The sequence below is a fragment of the Chironomus tepperi genome, unplaced genomic scaffold (genome assembly GCF_022539635.2).
Source record: "Chironomus tepperi strain 1889 unplaced genomic scaffold, CSIRO-AGI_Ctep_v1 contig_298, whole genome shotgun sequence".
NCBI lineage: Eukaryota > Metazoa > Arthropoda > Insecta > Diptera > Chironomidae > Chironomus > Chironomus tepperi.
This window is the reverse complement of record NW_027226420.1, coordinates 1,742,791-1,762,329: the sequence shown is the minus strand read 5'-3', so window position 1 is coordinate 1,762,329 and position 19,539 is coordinate 1,742,791. Positions and strand designations below refer to the sequence as shown.

Genomic DNA, 19,539 nt, shown 5'->3' with positions numbered 1-19,539 from the left:
GATGAAAAAAATCATTTTTTTCGATGATTAAAAAAATCACGATTTTTTTCATCATACGTTAATCACACGTAAAATTTAATCACGTAAGCTTAATCACTACGTAAAATTTAATCACGCAGGGCAAAAACACATGGTTTACAATTTTTCTTAAACGTTTTGTGTCAATCACGATGAAAATTTTAAAATTTTTTTAGCTCTATTATTGTATTAAACTAGAATATTATAAACCATTACTTGTTATTTAGCTATTTTAAGTAAATTAGAATAGTTTTCTCGTGCTTAAATTAGTTAGATTAATCAATTTCAACTTCATATTCGTGTAATTTTTTAATGGATTTATTTTTGTTTCTCCATGAAAAAAATACCAAACTTCATAGTTCTTTTTCACAAATCTAACTTATTTAAGCACCAGAAAACTACTCTAATTTACTTAAAATAGCTAAATAACAAGTAATGGTTTATAATATTCTAGTTTAATACAATAATAGAGCTAAAAAAATTTTAAAATTTTCATCGTGATTGACACAAAACGTTTGAGAAAAATTGTAAACCATGTGTTTTTGCCCTGCGTGATTAAATTTTACGTAGTGATTAAGCTTACGTGATTAAATTTTACGTGTGATTAACGTATGATGAAAAAAATCGTGATTTTTTTAATCATCGAAAAAAATGATTTTTTTCATCAAAGATTATTTTTCATAAATTTTAGTCTCTGGTAATTAGCTTACCTTATAACATATATTTCTCTTTTTTGGTTTTATATACTTTTTATTCAACTATTAATTCACTAAAACTCCTTTTTCACTATTAATTCATTTATTGTATTATTTAAGCATCATTTATGTATAATTCACAATTTCACTCTTATTTCTTATCCGGCAATCATCACGTACGATCTATCTATTTGAGTTGTTTGCAATGTCAAGTTTTCATCTTTTTTTCGAGAAAAATTAAAAAACATGAGCTTGGTATGGCTATATAGGAAGGCAAAGATTCATCCAAAACATGAGAAAAACAGAAGTTTTAAATAAGAAAAATTGACGTCAAGGCAGCAAAAAAAATGATTTTTTAAAGTCATGCCCTAACGAAAAATCCTTGACCTTCACGTGACTACATGCCATTAAGGATTGAGTAGAGAAGAAAAAAGAAGAAAAAATCTTCTTCTTTATGCTGCTCAAGTTGTTGCTCTCTTTTTTCTAAATCTTTAGCAATAAAATTTTATTTTCTGGCAAGTTCCGAACTAATCTAATTTTTATGGAATCTCAGCAGATACTAAATGTACAGCACTCAACGATATTAATGCTTAAAAAAATATTTTTGTGTATACTTGACTATGGGAAATAATTTACATAAGTTCAATGAATAAATAAGATGAGATTTTTTTCAAAAAGGCATCCGCAAATTTTACATTACAAAAAAACAAACAAACGCGAAGCTGTGATGAAAAGTAATTAATTTGTTTTCTCTAGAACTAAGTCGTGTGAGTGAAAAATTTTCTTATTTTCGTGCTTATTGCCAGAAAAGAAGAAGAAAAATTGCTCAGCGAAATTTTCCCTTTCAATTCTAACGCAAAAAAATTGAAAATATCAAAATCAGTAAGGTATCTTTTTTTATTTATTTATATCTTTGCGTACGGAAAATCTTGGATTTTCTGGCTTTTTCACGTGTTGTTCACGAATAAATTCAGTCACGTGGGAATATTTGACCGTTAATTTTTGACCTTTTTGTTTGAAAACTATACAATAGAATATTTTGAAACTCTTCAACAGCTATTTTTTGAACTTTTTGAGCAAAAACTGTACAATGGCACTTTTTAAAACCATTCAACAGCTAATAAATTTGAAAATTTTCCCTGAATTATATTGAATATCAGTTGTTTTGGATAAATTGAGTGTCAAACATCTCTAATTAAGTCCATTTAAATCAATTCAGCCTTTTAAATCACTTGAAATAGAGAAAATATCAGAATTTTCGAGAATTTCAAAACCATTCAACAGTCAAATTTTAAAAAAAATTAAAGTCCGTTAGGTTTTCCTTCTTGAATTTTTCACTCGATTGTCAATATTTTAACTTTTTTAATCACTTCAAATTGCTTTTTTAGAAAAAGCAAAATTCCCAACAGAAAAAAAATCAATTTAAAAAATTCAAATTTAAAATGTCCGTTAATGACGATAAATTAAAAGAAAAATAAAAGTATTGCGAATAAAAAAACAAATCATTAAAAAGGCTCGACCGTCTATTTTTGTTTATGCGAATCTCTCTCTCGAACTGTATGTTTTCATCTCCCATGTTGTCGTCTTCATAATTTCTTTCAAATCCGACAATCGAGTCAACAAAAACAAAAAAAAATGAAATTGTTTCATGACAATTGCACGATTGCTGAGTGAGTGAGAGCCAAACACAAAAAAAAATCGAATTTTTCGTAATAAAAAATATTTTAAATGCAGATATATTTGCAGTGTTATGCAACAGAAATTTAGCGAAATTTTCTTGACTTTTTCTCGTCATTGCAGTCAACTCAAAAAAATTTCCACGAATAGGCTGTATTTTCACTCTCTTTACATAAGTGAGACTTTTTTCATTTTTTTTTCTATCTGGTAGGCATTGAAATATGATCAAAAAAAAAATAATAATATCAAAATTTTGCGAAATTCTTTACATTTTGCCTTATTTTTTTCACTTTTCACTATGAAAATTGGGTAATTTGGGCACTTGCGGTTATATCTAGTCACTTTTCACGATCAAAATGTCACGAACGAGCCACTTTTTAAAGATTTTTTTATTAAATTTCCGTAGTAAGTTCTTTTAACTTTCGATCCTTTGACGAGGAAAAATGTAATGAAAAACCTTTTTCCAATTTGTGAGATATTTGACATGATGATGAGAGAGAATTTCCCACCACTACACCATCATCATCGTCAGTCGAACAATAAGTTTCATTGAGGAAATTTTACCGGCTTAAAGTGGTGTGAGTTTTGCGATTTTGCGCATACCAAAAATCTTCTCAATATTTAGTGTCTCAAGGCACAATACACAACAGTTTTTCTCTCACTTTCTAACTCCTGGAAAATGTGACGACTGGAAAATTCATAATGCACCAAAACATTGACTTTTTTTCTAGAGAGTCAAATAAATTTTCCCTACTCGCACGAGGTCTTCTTCTATGTCTGACTAAAAATCACTGACTATATTTTTTTTCTGCCTTTATTTTCACTCCGCACATTCATTACTTAGCATGCAGTATTTAATTTATCAATTGATTTGAAGGCTTAGTCTTGTCCGATTGATTGAGCATTTAGAATGAGCGGGTGGCATATGTTGACAACGTTAATGGCAACACTCATCAGCTGTGAAACGGAAATATCTATTGGATGCGACGGAAAAAATATGAAATGCTTTTTAACTGTCTTTTGAGATTTAAAATTTATGTGGAAAATTCAAAATTTTGAAAGTCGTTAAATTTGTTGCTCAGATTTAAAATTTTGAAAACCGTTGAAAACCCGAATTTTTGAAATCCGCTGAAAATTTTAAAATTTTGAAAACCGTTAAAAATTTTGAATTTTTAAAAACCGTTGAAAATCTGAAAAAAAAAAAATCCGCTTTAACATTCACAATTTAATTCTAATTCATACCGTCACTGACGAGTAACAAAATTTCGTCGGAAGCCTCCTATTAAGCTTATCAAAACTGTCTATTCTGTTTATGATTCATGTTAATAAAATCAATAAAAAAGTTTACACATACAGTAAATGAATGGAATAATTTATTTATGCAAATAAATTCATGTTTTTTTTTACATCATAATTCAACATAACTTATATACAATCTTTATATAGAGTCTATAACTTATCATAAGACAATCAATTCTTTTAATCATAGCGTCACAATTAAACTTTTTTTTGTGCTTATCAGTGGAATTTATGTTGATAATTTTCGGGATTTTTGTCTATTTCGTCATTTCTCATTCTCAATTAGTTTCTTGCCTTCATTTTTCTTGGGATCGACTTCCTTCTTTCCAAAGAACATATCAGCAAAGAGTCCAATAAACACTAAAATTGCACCAAACCATTGTCTACCAATCAGGACATTACCAAAGAATAAGACGGAAAATAGAACTGTAAAGAACTTTCTAGTCGTTGTCACAATTGAGCATGGAAGTGGACCGAAGCCTGCAACCATCATGAATATAAATAATTGACCAAAAGCACTAGCCAATGCGATTAATATTAAATGTGTAAATAATTCAGGATGCTTAAGGGCAAATGCAAAAAATTCCTTTCCTTCGCCGGTGACAAGAAGTGCAGCACCGAGCATTACTGAACTCCATGAATTCATGGATAACATCATATGTTGAGCTGATGGCCTTGATGATGCACGCATTCTTTCTTGTATTGCGCCTGTGAGACCATCCATTGATAAACTAAGGAACAATAAAATTTCACCAAGGCCAGCATTCTCCGAGTTTTTATTGACCTTGCCTTCCTTATACATAAAAAGAACGACACCAATGACGATAATGAGTACGAATAAATATTTTCGTAATGAATATGATTTTCGTCCAAGCAATACACCGAGAATCATAACTGGAATGGGTTTTGCTGCTTTTGCTACAACTTGTGTTGGATATGCTACCCATCTTAATGCCATGTTACTGCTAACCATAGCAAGTAAATACGTCAACGCACTACTTGCATAATACCCTGTATGTGTTGTGTCTTTTGGCTGAGGCTTCACGATAAGAATAGCTAAAATGTAACACAATGTTAATGCCTTTAAATACAATCTTTTGAGATGACGTGGTTCATCATCAGATCAGGAACTTGGAGATCTTACCTTTAACAAATAAGTAGTTAAACATGCACTGAACAGCCACTAAAGCTAGTGTGTAAGTGAATCTTTCACCAACCGTACCATCCTCATTCTCTTCAGTTCCATATCTTCCTCTTGTGATTTTTTCCTGCATAATTCCAAAATAGAAATAGCAAACGAAGATACCAACGGCACTGATCAACAGATACTGTTTATCCTTTAAATTACTCATTATGCTGGATGTTTCTTATGAAGTTTAACAGATGAAAATTAAATAAATTAACGTGTACAGTAGATAATTAATAAAAATCTTTTTTTGATGACAATTCACTCACAGAAAATTTTATAAACAAGAATTTTTTTGAATTTTTTTTTCGAGTGAAGACTTTTTTGTAAAAATTTCAAATTTAAAAAAACCGTTATAATGACCATAAGGATCAGATGTTGATTGAACTCTACTTTAAATTAATGATGATTGTAGCAAAGACAATAATTTAATTTTCTCTTTAAATTACCTGTCATTCTGTGCAGAAAAATGTTAAAAATATTCATTTGTATTATCATGTTGACCTTTAATAACAACTTTCATAAGAAACTAAGAGAGACTAAGTCAAGGATAAAAACAGTTTACTGCACACGGGCATTACATATTTATGTATCAGTCTTTAGTTAAATCTCGTATCATCAACATCAATAAATAAAGAAAAGAAAGAAATAAAGATGAAATTAATAAGCATAAATTTTTTGTGTCTAGCAATTTTTGTGCATTTTACAGCATCAACTTTAATAAACAGAAATGCACAACCGGAGAATATTAATGATCTTCGTTATCCTAAGCCTGTAAATATAACAAGCATCTTTCCGTTTCGTGTATTGAAATCGATCTTCAACATGACCTCGGTCAGTGATAATATATGGTTGTAAAAACTGTCACACGTGTGGTCAATGACTTTGTTGTTGTTTATTACAGATTGATCAGTCCTTGGAACGTGGTTCAAATAGGATAACATCTCAAGTTTCCGCTGTTGTTGACGTGCTGAGACGCGTGCTTCGATATATGATACGCAATGCACTTTCGGTGAGTTATGACTGTATATTTTATAGAAAGGAATATTCTTATATGAAAGGATAAAATATTCTTTAGGTATCGCCATTGAGAACAAATCAAGCAATTCCAGAAAGTACGACAATCATTGACATAAATGACGCAAAAGTGGCGATTGATTTGCCTGTGTTTACTGTCGTGAATGATACAGCCACAAATTCAACAGATGAGTCTACAAATATTGTATGATGTGGAAGTGCTGAGTGTATTAGTTTTATAAGGAATCAATCAGTAATTAATGATGTAAACGTGTGCTATAAATATTTTACAAAATTAGTATTAGAACCTTACAAATTATTTTTAGGCTTAGTCGAAAGCAATACAAATGCAAAATTTTGAATAAAAACGTTAAATTTTAAATTGAAAACTATACAAATGCAATTTGGCAGCTAATTTTTCAGTACTAGAACATTACAAATTATTTCAGTCAGAACCATACAAATGCAAAATTAACAAAAGGTCGTTAAATTTTGAAAAATTCAAAGTCAAGAAATTTGAATTCAAAAAAGTCGTTAAATAATTAGCTGTTGTAAGGTTTTGAAGTTCATCTTACATGCTCTTGTGCAATTTAAATACACGCAGTTTCCAATGCTATCGATTTCATTACACACAAATTTGTTGAATGATCGATAATTTATAAAAAATTGTGCAACAAGATAATTTTAAGCTCAAAACTCTTTTGTCAATTATGTAGGTACTTCAAAAAAATAAAAAATATCATTTTGATGCATGCACGAGAGAAAGGAACAAGCAACAAGCATAAACGCAATTAACATAATGAGCTATTTGGTCAAGATAAAGGTTTTGAAACATGAATTAAAATTGCCTAATATTATGTCCGAATGAAGAAGAAAAACCTGTAATGCATTAAGCATGGATAGACACAAAAAATATTTTCATATATTTTACAAAAAATGTATTTCTTACAGTTTATAAAATTTGAAAATGAGTTGCAAAATTCACTTTCAATTGGATTTTACATTTTTTTTTTGTTTCTTTTTCTTTTTTTATATGTGTAACATTTATTATTTCTTATATTTCTTTTTTGAATTGTCCACAAAGAATTTATGTGTTGAAAGTCATCACTTTATAGCCAATCAAATTCATCTTTTTTTAGCAATAATATATTTAAAAAAAAAAAATAATAATAATTTAAAGACGAAAAAAAAGAGAAAAATTGAACAAAAAATTGCAGTATGCGGAATGAACCGTTATTAGATAGTTGTATAGTCGATAGATCCGAGAAAAATAGAAAAAGTCTTCAATTCTCCGTCGTGTGTTTGTGCTTGGTTTTTTTAGTTAGTTCTAGAGATGTATGAATATCATGCTAAACTGCTTAAAATCCTTTTTAAGCAACTCGGATCGATTGAATTATCTGGAATATCGCTGACCCACAAACGACGAACAAGAATAATGCTAAAAGCCATGGACCAACTGGATATTTATCTTCGGCAGTTTTCTAAAATTAAAAATAAGAACACAAAAAAAAAATGTTTAAAATTCTTGTTTGTCGACGATGTAGGAACACACATAAACAGCTGTGTAATCAAAAAGTGCATGGAAATAACAAATTTAATAATCAAGTTCCTTTAAAACGAAATAAATGAGCAAGGTCGTTAAAATGTTGAAAAACACCTATCTTATCAACATTTATAATTCGGCAAAATGCGTAGCATGTAGTATAATTTAATGTTCTACATAATGTCCAGAATTTTCTTATTGGATTCAATATGGTTGGGTCTTAATTCATGAATGAAAAGATCCAGTAAGAAAAAGTGACAAAAAATTGAACATTTTAAATAGCTTTCTAAATGCTACGTAGCTCCAAATATACACTTATTATAAGATTTATGGCACATATTGAACTGGATCTTAAAAAATTGATTACAGATAGTGTAATTTCCAACATGCTGATTAAACATTAATATTATATGAACATTATCAAGCAATTAAGCTTAAAGGACTCTATGAAGGACACACTTACGTTTGATTTAGGTACATTTCCTCGAAGAGTGATGTTTTTGCTGGCCTTTTCGTTAGCAACTTTAATTCTTTGAGTTGGTGCCATTTTAATTCAATTTCTTCAATAAACTCCACAAAATTCTAAACCGGAGGATGCTTTTACTTCCTTCAAATGTACTTTTTTAAAGACAAATGAGACCTAGACGTGGAATTTAAGTGGAGATGCTGACTAAAATAATAATTTTGGAAACTTTGTATGCTTTGAGTACACGACACGTCCACAACTATGTCTCCGATTTTTTGTAAACATTTTTAAATTTTTTTCGACCGTTACATTGAATCGTGAAATTGCGGGAAATTTAAATTGAAATTTTAACTGTAGACATGACTCTTAGTTAGTTAAAGTAGAATTTGGGATGTTAAAAGAGATTTTAGGGACTTATTTTACTTTGTAGTAACAACTAAACTATTGTGTCTCAAATATTAAGCAATAAAATTCCAAAATTTTGAATTTTTGTTTACAATGTTCAAAAACCACACAATTCCAAAAGTGCAAAACACTACAATTCCATTTAAGAACGTGAAAACCATACAATTTACTTCAAAATTCAAATAAAATTTGACAGTTTTTGCAAGTCAGACAAAATTGCATGACCGACACATTTTCATTAAAAAGTGCTAAAAACAAATTCAAAACAAATAAAATTTTCAAAATTAAAATAATTAAATTTTAAAGAATGTATAGAGTAAATCGGTATAAATTTATAAGTGATTTGCACAGAAAAGTGTCTAGATTATCAGTAAATAGTTGTCATACGGCTAATATCCAGCAAAATGAGTGTACAAGCTTTCTTGCTTTACCACAAAGAATTAGCATATTAGATCATAACAAAAATGATTGGAAACAAATTAATCGAGAATATTCAGCTATTGTGAAGTTATTTAGTCGCTCATTTTCAATTCCTGAGTATTCAATCATTCGTCTATTAAGTAATTCAATCTTAAATTGTCGGAATAGTAATGATGCTAATAAAAACGGAAGTAACGCCAACAGGAATGATCCAAGGAATCCAAGCTATAAGCCAGACGGGAAATATGATCCACCAAATGATGGAAAAGATCCTAACAAAGAGAGATTAATGGCATTTTTAAGTAAAACAATATTCACTGGATTTCTCATCTTCATGCTATTGTCCTTGCTGATTCCACCAAGAAATCGTCCAGAAGTAGCTAACAGATATGTGTCATGGAATGAGTTTGTACATCACATGCTAGCGACTGGTGAAGTAAAGGAATTGATTGTACATCCAGATTTAGATATGGTAAGGAACTGAATTTCATAATTTACAGCAGCTATTTCAATAGAATTAATACTTTGTAGGTAACAATCATACTCCACGAAGGTGCCGTAATTAAAGGAAAGAGATTACCACCAAATTTTCTGTTCTTTCACATGGCAATAGACACAACTCGTTTCGAAGAGAAGCTTAGGGATGTAGAGAAGCGACTTGGTGTACGCGAGAATGTAGCAATAAGCTTCGAAAGAGGCGGGGAACTAGCTGGAAAAATCTTATTCTCATTAGTCTCGCTCGTCGTCGTCCTCGCATTATTGAGTAAATTGAAGGGAATGAAAGGACCATTAAGCTTCGATACATTCTCACAAATGGGTCGCGCTAAATTTACTCTGGTCGATTCCTTTGAAGGAGGAAAAGGCGTTTATTTCAAGGATGTTGCTGGCTTACAAGAAGCAAAGCAGGAAGTTATGGAGTTTGTTGATTATTTGAAACAGCCAGAACGATACCAAACATTGGGTGCGAAAGTTCCAAAAGGCGCTTTACTTCTTGGACCACCGGTAAGAATTAACGGTCAAAACAAATTTGAATTATATTTTGAAAATTTTAGTGAAATAATTCAAATTTTGACCAACCGTTTTTCAAGTAACTTAATTTAGTTTATCTTATCGTTCATTTAGGGCTGCGGAAAGACACTCCTTGCAAAGGCAGTAGCCACAGAAGCACAAGTTCCTTTCCTGTCAATGAATGGTTCTGAATTTATCGAGATGATTGGAGGATTAGGAGCTGCTCGAGTTCGAGATTTGTTCAAAGAAGCCAAGAAGAGAAGTCCATGCATTATTTATATCGACGAAATTGATGCCATCGGCAGACAGCGTGAAGGAACTGGATCATTTTCAGGAATGACATCGGGTGAAAATGAACAAACTTTAAATCAATTGCTTGTTGAGATGGACGGTATGGTTAGTAAAGCTGGTGTATTGATGTTGGCATCGACAAATCGTGCTGATGTACTTGATAAAGCTTTATTAAGACCTGGACGATTTGATCGACATATCTTGATTGATGTTCCAAATGTCGATGAAAGACGTGAAATATTCGAGAAGCATTTGTCAGGTGTTTCACTTGAGGAAGCACCTTCAAAGTACTCAAAGCGATTGGCAATTTTGACGCCTGGATTTTCAGGAGCAGACATAGCAAATGTCGTAAATGAAGCGGCTTTACATGCAGCAAGAAATAGCCAGAAAGTCGTTACAGTTAAGAACTTAGAATATGCAGTCGAAAGAACAGTCGGCGGAACTGAAAAAAGAACAAGTTCCTTAAGTCCAATTGAAAGAAAAACTGTGGCTTATCATGAAGCTGGACATGCAATTGTAGGCTGGATGCTTCCAAATTCTGACGTACTTTTAAAGGTGACAATAGTTCCTCGTACATCCTTAGCACTTGGATTCGCCCAATACACTCCAAAAGAACAGAAGCTGTACACCAAGGAAGACCTTGTTGATAAAATGTGCATGGCTTTAGGTGGTCGAGCTGCTGAAAGCATCACATTTAATAAAATTACAACAGGTGCTCAAAATGATTTAGAAAAAGTAACTAAAATTGCGTATGCACAAGTTAAAGTATTCGGCATGAACGAGAACATTGGGTTGGTGAGCTTTACTGATGAAAATGAAGAAGGCATGTCAAGTGGAAAACCATACTCAAAACATTTGCATAATATGATTGATGTAGAGGCTAGAAAGTTGATAAATGCAGCTTATGATAAAACTGAGAAACTTCTTCGAGAGAATAGAGATAAGCTAGAAAAGGTAAGTGACTGAATTGTTGGGAATTTTAACGGTCTTTTCTCTTTTGAATTTTTAACGGATTTTTCGATTTTGAATATCCTTTGAAGAAAAATTCAAATCTCATAAGTCCGTTAAATTTTGAATTTTTATTTTATAATTCTAAAATTAATATATATATCCATTTATTTAATACAGTTGGCAGAATCACTTCTCGAGAAGGAAACTCTCAATTACGATGAAGTTGTTGCACTTATTGGACCACCAGCATTCGAAGATGCAAAGAGGAAAATTGAGCCCGTTGAATTTGAGGACTCATTAAGATCACTTTCGCAAGATGATAAATAAATAGAATAGGATTTAAAGGATGTACCATAATTTAAATTAAATAAAAAAAAGTATAATTTGTTTGAAATTAAAAGCCTGAAGAGCTTGTAACAGCTTAAAAATGTGGGTTTTAATGGAATATGTTTGAGAACCTTACAAATGTTTTATTGGGAATTGTATGGTTTTCGAAGTAAAATCTGCAATTTCAAGGTATATCAATGAGATAAGAGCAGTTAGTGACTTATGGATGGATGGAATAGTTGCGGACGACTAAATTCTCGATAATGTAAGACAAAAATGTGAAAAATGCATCGCAAAAATTTATTTAAATTTCAACCACGTGTTCGAATTGTTTATTTAAATTTTAATTGAATTTCTACAATGTGGGTCAATATGAAATTAGAATTTATACAGTTGTCATAACAGATTAAAAAACATTTTTTTAAAAACTCTCAAAAAAATAAATAAATTTCCATCCTCTTTAAAGCAGAACTAAGCGAAGAGGTCTGAACAACAAAAACAACATGTGAGGGAAGTGATATTACGGAAGGGACGTATTGTGGTACCTGATTTCAGTTAATTGCTTTGTAATAACAAACTCATATAGAGATCTACGTCCCCTTCTATTATGACTATTTACTCGCGATTGAAGTGTCTTCCATATATGAACACACATAGTAAGCATCTGCTTTGCGTTTAAACTTTTACGCGCCCTTTATTAACTGAATTTGAATCAAGTGAATCATGACGAATGATATAGATGGATATGTAGGGTGATGTATGGTCTCTCAAACATAATTTTTTCTATAGATACAACCGCGATGATTCCTTTCTTCCTTTTCTATCAATTGTTTATGATAAAGGTATTAATTTAATTGTATTTTTAAGGCTATTCAGTTCGTTTATTCATTCATGATGAAGTGCTATCAATTGTGGCAATCATTTCGGCTTTATTAAATTATTTTTTTAGTCATTCCAACAGGAGAGGAAAAGTTTTTTTTTGCTTTAATTCTTTGCATTTGCGATTGAAAATTTTAATCGGATTTATAGCACTTTTGATTTACTTTAAAATCCATTTACATTACTGGATTTTTTTGAAGGACGAATTTTTAGATTGTAGTATGAGCTATTATGGGTAGTTTGTCCTGTGCGACAGTGAATTTTGTTGAAAAAATTAGAATTTTTGGATTTTTTGGAATGTTCGTTATCTGGAATTTTGAATTTGATCCTTACAAATGAAGTTGACAGCAATTTTTAAATTTTGAAAGCCGTTAAAAGTCAATATGAATGAAGTTGGCTGTAAAATTGAACATTTGAAATTTAAAAGATCGTTAAAAATTAAGTCGGTTGTAATTTAGAATATTTGATTGATGTCATCAATTCACATGAAGTTGACTGCAAATTTAACATTCAGTTGAAAATCAATATTAACGAAGTTGGCTGCGAAATTCTTCATTTCTAACTAAAAGTGAAGTTGGCTGCAACATTTTTTTTTTAAATTTCAAAAAACCGTTAAAATCAATATTAATGAAGTTGGCTGCGATTGAGAGATTTTGAATTTTAAAAAACCGTTTAGACGCAAAATGCGCTTTCAAGTCTCAAAAGACACTTTCAACAATAAAATTAATTTTTGCACATGTGTCGAAAATTCCTCATCGTGATTATTTCAACGTCACGATTTGAATGGCTAGAAATAATAATATTAAAAGTGATAAGACTGTATATATTCGGGCAATGACATACATATTATTCAAGAAAATTACAGTTATTATTTTCGACTAGACTTGTGAATTTACATCATCTTAATCTTATCTTCTATTTCAAAATCACATTCGTAACTTTTTTTATTCTCAGTCATTCCTAATCATTTAAAGCATTCAGCATGTTCGGTCAAATTTTCTCGAAAGATTTAAATAAAACTATTGAATTTATTCCATACACGCCGCAGTATTATGACCAAACAATTGAAGTCATAAGAAATGCATTCTTTAGGTACGAAACTGTAAGTGTTGGAAGTGAAATCAATCATAATATTGATGCACAAAGAGATCTAGAAGGACTTTGCAATGATGCCTTAAAAAAGAGTGATGTGAGCATTGTTGCTAGGGATGTTGAATTAGATAAAATTGTGGGTGTTGCCATCAATCTGATTCAGGTAAGCAATTGTGTCTTGGAGTGTAAATGCGTGATCTTATCAAAAGTTTGTTGGTTACCTAATCAGAGAAGATATTTTGAGGAATTAAAGTGCACTTTCTTACAAGACTAATTAAGTATGTTAAATTTATGAATATTCAGAATATAGAGAAATAAATAAGATTCAATATGATGCAACGAGATGATGCTTATCACGTAGAATCTGCAAATTACATCCCAACCTTGAACTATATTCACTTTCGTACTTGAAAATGAAATTATTGTGTACGATGAATATCTAATGATACTGTGCTACTTAAGTGCAATCATATGACTTGCTTCAAAGTATTGATAAGCTGCAAATTTACCGTTGAAAACCATTATAAAAAGTTTTGTGAATTATCAAAAATTTCCAAAATTTAACGGTTTAAATTATTTTAAACCTCAGAACCGTACAAATTTTTGATTTTCTAGAAACATTTGAACAGTTCTTGTTTTAGCAAACTTGGAAATTTGCTTGAAAATAATAATTTTTTTAAATATTCCAGTCAGTATCCTTAATTAGAGATCATTGGTAATATCCTTACCATTAACATACCTCAAGCTTACCAATTTCAATCATCAACTCCTGATAAATCATCAAATTTCATATAAATTAACGAGTCTTCTGATATCTTCCAGACAAAGCAAGTTGGATCCGATGAACAATCATATTTCGAGAGAATCCGAGATGAATGCAAGACAGAAAGTGCTAAATCATTGATGAACTACATGATTGCAGCTGATGCAAAAGTTGATTTATTCGAAAAATTCAATGTGGATTCATTATTTGAAATTATGTTCCTTGCTGTTCTGAAAGAGTATGGACGTCAAGGAATTGGATATGAATTGTGTAAATATTCAATAGACATTGCAAAGAAAAATGACCTTAAGCTAGTCTCATCATTATTTACTGGAAGAAATACGCAAGTAATTGGCAGGAAGTTGGGTTTTGAAGTAGCATTTGAGGAATCCTTTAACAATTACTCATTCAATGGCCAAACATTTGCTGAAAGGAACAACGATCCTGAATTGACATATCATCTAGCTACTAAATCTCTATAAAATAATTTGCAATTATTAAGTCTTTCTATAATTACCAACCAGCATATAAAGTAAGCACATACGCAAACAATGTTTTAAAATCCTTAAAAGATTATGTCAAACAAATTTTAAAATTTTTTTATGTGACAAGCTTATAACATCCAAAATTTATGTTCTCGTCTTTTTTTTTATGCGTTAAAAAAAAAGCACAATACAATAAAAATGAACATCAACCCAACCCCTATCGATAATGCTACACTATATAAATATTTTAATAATGCATGCATATACAGTATAGAACAAGGAAGATAGTTCCGACGATGGGTTTTTAATTGATTCAGCTGAATAAACAAATTTGCCAAAAAAATAAAGCCGTTTGTCGCAGTTCATAGACATGATGTTCATAGATATGTTTTGTGGACTTAAAGAGTACAGCAGGTGAAGGAAATTAAAGATCGTATAGCAATTTTATTCCGTCGGAATTAGAATTTATTATAATAATATACATAAGTTATCATAGTAAAAAGTCTTTAATTAATTATTTATAATAAAAATTTCACAGATCAAAAAATGCAGTTATAATTAGTACATGATGACTAGATAATAATATACAATTAGGTAGCGAAAAATAAATGACAAAAGGATCGACTAGATTGACATTTAATTGAAAAAATTCATGGAATTTATATTCATAAATTGTAGGAATTGCCATTTAGTGAGCTACGGTTGATTGATCGTGGATCTTCTGGTCTCCATATTCTGGCAAAATAACGTCCGTTGATACTTTTATCACCCTTTCTGTGCCATGAGAGGGAATGTGTTCCTATACTGCCTGTAAAATAGAATTATTGGTGTTAAATTATTGTTATTGGATATTAATTATGTTGCAATTGAATGGAAAATGATTAAATAATATTAAGGAGTTCGAAGTTGACTCGAATATTCATACAAAATCCTCAAAAAGTCATATATCTGAAGATTTAAGATTAATTGAAATTCTAACGGAATAACGGAAATTTAAGATTCAAAAATAATCAAATCGGTTCAATTTTGAATGCATTTGTATGGTTCTCAAACACAAAGGACGAATTTTTAAATGCAAAAAGGTGAATTTGAGTGGTTTTCAAAAAACATTTGTGTGGTTTTGACTTATTTTAGATATATTTGAATTTTCAAAATCCGTTAAGTGAAAACCGTACAACAGTTAACGAAAAATGACAAATTAATCCACAATATCCTTCAAAAACCTCAAAAAAGACATCAAAAGCCACTAAATGATAAACGGCGGAAGCGATCAAAGCAAACATAAGTTTCTAATTAAAATTATCGTACTTAGTAACGCATTAATAATTGTTTTGCCCTGTAAAATTACAAACTTCCGATTGCATTTCACTTCTTTTTTTATCGCATTCATATTATCTATAAAGGATTTTTAATCGTTGTTTGCCCTTCACAAAACGAAATAACCCAACCAGTCTGACTATCAACCCAACGTAAAAATTGAACTAAATTTCAATTCAAGCTGCACATTTTTCGAGCATTTTCCATTTTTATTGTGTTATGTGTTGCTTGATTGAGAACAATAAAGGAAAAATTATTACCAAAAACTCTTAATTTGTCACGGTTTACGGTAAATTATGATCTTATGATGAATATATGGATTCGCACATGTTGATGAGTTTCGAATTGAAAAAAAACGTAAATTAAGCAATTATTTATGCATAAATAAACTTTATATCGAGGATTTAGAAGATGAATTATAGTATATTTACATATTCAGATGTTCCAGTTCCATTTTTTCATCATGAACATCATTACTAATGTGAATTATTTCTTATGTCGGCATTTCCGACCCCTCCAAGGGTGAGAAGAAGTAATCAATTTTTTTCTGTGCTGTCTACTTGCTAGACATACTCATCATTTACAAATTACATCCTAATAAACACCAAACTGAAATTATGTGTGTGGGTGTTGTAGCACTTTTATCTGCCACTGGATGCTTTTAAGTGAGCAAATAAAAATACATTAGACATCTGGAGATGAAATAAGGGATGGAAAAATTCTTTGCATGCTTTTGGATTGAGTGAGTGAGGCGCATTTTTGTGGGAAATTGAAATTAAAGAATTGTATTTTTAGATGTTGTACAAATTTAAGATTCAACGGATTTTTTGGATTCAAATTTTTAACGGTCTTTTTAGATTCAAATTGAATCGGTTTTAAGATTCAAAATCAAACGGTTTCCAAAAATTCAAAATTTTTCACGATTTTTGAGAACTCAAAATTCTAACGAATTTCAAAGATTTCTTCAATTTTTTAACGGTTTGGAAATCGAATTTCATCAACGTATTTTTGAGATTCAAAATTTTAACGATTTTTGAAAATTCAAAATTTTTTGATGGCTTTAGAAGTTCAAAATATAACTGATTAAAAGAGCAGAACTTCAACAAATGATCAGTTCATAAAGTGTCAGTCTGCTAATGTGATATTGAGTTGTGTTGTATTTCCCAGTATTTCCCTCAAAAATGCCCTTTAAAAAACAATAGAAAAAAAAAATATCCTTTCGTGTCGATTACGCTTGAGATGTTATGCTGTAAAACATAAATATTTTCACCCATCATCATCATCAATTTTTATCATCCACAAAATTTTGTATTTTGCATTAATCATAGAAAAGAAATTTCATGCGCAATGGATATCAAAATGGAATCCAAAAAACATATAAAAATAGATCCGAAAATTTGTAAATGTTTATGGAACATGTAAAAAGTGCATCTGTTTGAACCGTAGCGAATTTCCCACGCTATAATGTACTTACTTTTCATCAATTTTAGGGGGTAAATTGTATGGCATTATCAGGGTTGTGATGTGGAACGATTGAAACAATTTCTGTGGTTATATCGTGACAATCATGCCTGTTACTTTACCCCTTTTCGCAGTCACGTACAGTATGACACTAGTGACTATATAGAACAGTATACTATAATGATTGGGGACGCTTCCTTCCGGTAGACCTCAGTTATTAACCCCTTTTTTGATACTTTGTATTACACTGTTATTTTTGATGGATATTCCAATACAGGAAGCAATCGAGTACGCCCATTAGAAAAATTGCGTGACAAAAAAATTTCACAATTTTTTGGAAAAGGACATGATTAATTACTTTTTCATTTTCCATTTGAATTGCATTGATTGATTATTTTAGTATGTCTATTGTCCTGTGCATAGCCTTACCTTTTAAGTAGAATTTTTTGGGAGGTTCTTTTTGAATATTTCTTTTCATGCCCGTCAATCCCGTTTCATTTCCATTTTTGTCTTTTCGAAGCATATCATTAAGGAACGAAATGTATGAAATAGCTAATTTTAAAGTGTCTACTTTGCTTAATCTCTTTTCATATGGTAGAGTTGGAATGTGAGTACGGAGTCCTTCAAATGCCTCATTTATTGATTGCATTCGTCTTCTTTCTCTTAAGTTGGCTGCGTGACGTTGTTGAGCTTGTTGCGATGCACATTTCATTCGGCGGTATTTTGGAATTCTCCTGGAAGATTTAAGAAATATTGTGGATTAATAAAATGTGAAATATTGATGAGCCTGAAAAAAGGAAATTTTGATTTTTTTTTTGGAATTGTATGGCAAATTTGACTGATTTTTGTCTGTTTTTTGCAGATTATTTTCAATTTTTGATATCCGTTTAAAAGTAATTTAAATTACTAAACCACATAAATGTTTCAAATTTATTTTGTACGGCTTTAGATTAAGTTGCAGATCAAGGCTTCAAATTGTTTAATTCTCGAAGAAAATATTTTGAAATTCATAGAACCATACAAATGTTTTCAAACTGTCCTTTTGAATTTATACGGTTTCAAATCATTTCAAATATTCAAAATCCGTTAAAAACTTCAAAATTCTAATAATCCAATATAATTCATCATAACTCACTCTTTAATCTCATTATTATTCTCCTGATCACTATTAAACGATTCACCATCGGTAATTGAATCATCATCACATAAAAAATAATCATTTGAGCTATTCGAATTGGATGAATGGTTCATTGAATTTGCATGTGTATGATGATTCAGTAGAGATCCCTCAAACAGATGCCGTGACATAACCGTCTCAAAATCAAATGGATCCATTGAAAACATGATTATTTTTTAAATATTGTTTGACAATTTTCACTGGAACACGTGTTTGGCAATCAAATGCTTAATTACACTCGACTTGATTGATTTTTTATATTTTATATATAGAGGGTAGATAAGCACACAATATACACAACTAATTGATTTTTCTTCACTGATAAGCTTACAGCTTGAATGAACTTTCACAAAATAATAATAAACTGCTTTTGGATATTAAGCATAAAATCGGAAATTCACAGATTATGACAATTCAATTACAATATGTGACCCTGTTGAGGTAGTTATGCAAATTTATGTTAATTTTTGAGGGTCTAAAACACTCTGTTGATGTAATTTATGATGCGGTGTTCCTTATTATATCCACATATTTTCACACAATTACTTTAATTTATTTATTCACTTGATTGTATGTAATAAATAGTTTATTAATTGACTCTAATTGATAATTGAGCGCACTTGACAAAATTGTTTGCAAACGCCTTATGATATCAATCAGGTGCTAGTGAACAATGGTTTGACGCGTGCCAGTGAATGAGAGAAACGTGCAACTCTTGAGAACCTTCAGCAAACAATGAGCTGGAAGGAACAGTTTAGTTACCGAAAAAATCGGATTTTGAATAACATGCAAGTATAAAAGAGGGTGGCAATAAGAGGGATGTACTGCAGCCAATCAAAAGGACTCAAGCTTATCGGAGCGCTGTGATTGGTTGTGGCTTAATTCTGTACATAAAACATTTATGTATGAGACAATTTCGCTGTGGAAAACTCAGGGATAATGCTGTGTATTGATAAAGGAAGTGGAAATTGTGAAAATGTAGCAATTGAAGCCCCTGGCAGGATTAATTTTCCTCTCGAGTCTACACATAGATTCTAAACAAAATTTTTACAGGTTGTCAAT

At 30.7% G+C, this 19,539-nt stretch overlaps 5 protein-coding genes and 1 long non-coding RNA gene across 8 annotated transcripts in view; 2 read left to right on the top strand and 4 right to left on the bottom strand.

The window, feature by feature from the left end:
* SNF4Agamma (SNF4/AMP-activated protein kinase gamma subunit) overlaps positions 1-2,825 on the bottom strand; it is a 72,411-nt gene extending 69,586 nt beyond the window's left edge. The window contains exons 1-2 of one of the 3 annotated variants that reach the window (XM_070642857.1): positions 2,660-2,825; positions 729-933 (exon numbers count right to left, since the gene is read on the bottom strand). The gene's annotated coding sequence lies outside the window, so the exon portion shown is untranslated. The remainder of the gene's footprint in view (positions 1-728; positions 934-2,659) is intronic. The other 2 variants (XM_070642856.1, XM_070642858.1) reach the window with 2 other exon arrangements.
* A 951-nt stretch (positions 2,826-3,776) lies between these two features.
* meigo (Solute carrier family 35 member B1 homolog meigo) lies at positions 3,777-5,137 on the bottom strand. The gene is made up of 2 exons (XM_070642860.1): positions 4,834-5,137; positions 3,777-4,745 (listed from the first exon to the last, which is right to left on the bottom strand). The coding sequence occupies exons 1-2, from the start codon at positions 5,039-5,041 to the stop codon at positions 3,955-3,957; spliced, it is 999 nt and encodes a 332-aa protein (XP_070498961.1). The 5' UTR covers positions 5,042-5,137; the 3' UTR covers positions 3,777-3,954.
* A 1,666-nt stretch (positions 5,138-6,803) lies between these two features.
* Positions 6,804-8,211, bottom strand: LOC139092450 (uncharacterized). The gene is made up of 2 exons (XR_011544592.1): positions 7,899-8,211; positions 6,804-7,373 (listed from the first exon to the last, which is right to left on the bottom strand). It is a non-coding gene; the product is annotated as an uncharacterized lncRNA (long non-coding RNA).
* A 239-nt stretch (positions 8,212-8,450) lies between these two features.
* Spg7 (SPG7 matrix AAA peptidase subunit, paraplegin) lies at positions 8,451-11,404 on the top strand. Its single transcript, XM_070642859.1, has 4 exons — positions 8,451-9,198; positions 9,258-9,728; positions 9,849-10,979; positions 11,154-11,404. Exons 1-4 carry the CDS (start codon positions 8,614-8,616, stop codon positions 11,301-11,303), a joined length of 2,337 nt encoding a protein of 778 aa, XP_070498960.1. The 5' UTR covers positions 8,451-8,613; the 3' UTR covers positions 11,304-11,404.
* A 1,753-nt stretch (positions 11,405-13,157) lies between these two features.
* On the top strand, positions 13,158-15,052 carry LOC139092265 (uncharacterized). Its single transcript, XM_070642604.1, has 2 exons — positions 13,158-13,437; positions 14,097-15,052. The coding sequence occupies exons 1-2, from the start codon at positions 13,165-13,167 to the stop codon at positions 14,517-14,519; spliced, it is 696 nt and encodes a 231-aa protein (XP_070498705.1). The 5' UTR covers positions 13,158-13,164; the 3' UTR covers positions 14,520-15,052.
* On the bottom strand, positions 14,986-19,194 carry Fer1 (48 related 1). The gene is made up of 3 exons (XM_070642605.1): positions 18,436-19,194; positions 17,730-18,034; positions 14,986-15,330 (listed from the first exon to the last, which is right to left on the bottom strand). The coding sequence occupies exons 1-3, from the start codon at positions 18,642-18,644 to the stop codon at positions 15,188-15,190; spliced, it is 657 nt and encodes a 218-aa protein (XP_070498706.1). The 5' UTR covers positions 18,645-19,194; the 3' UTR covers positions 14,986-15,187.
* Positions 19,195-19,539: the final 345 nt, after the last annotated feature.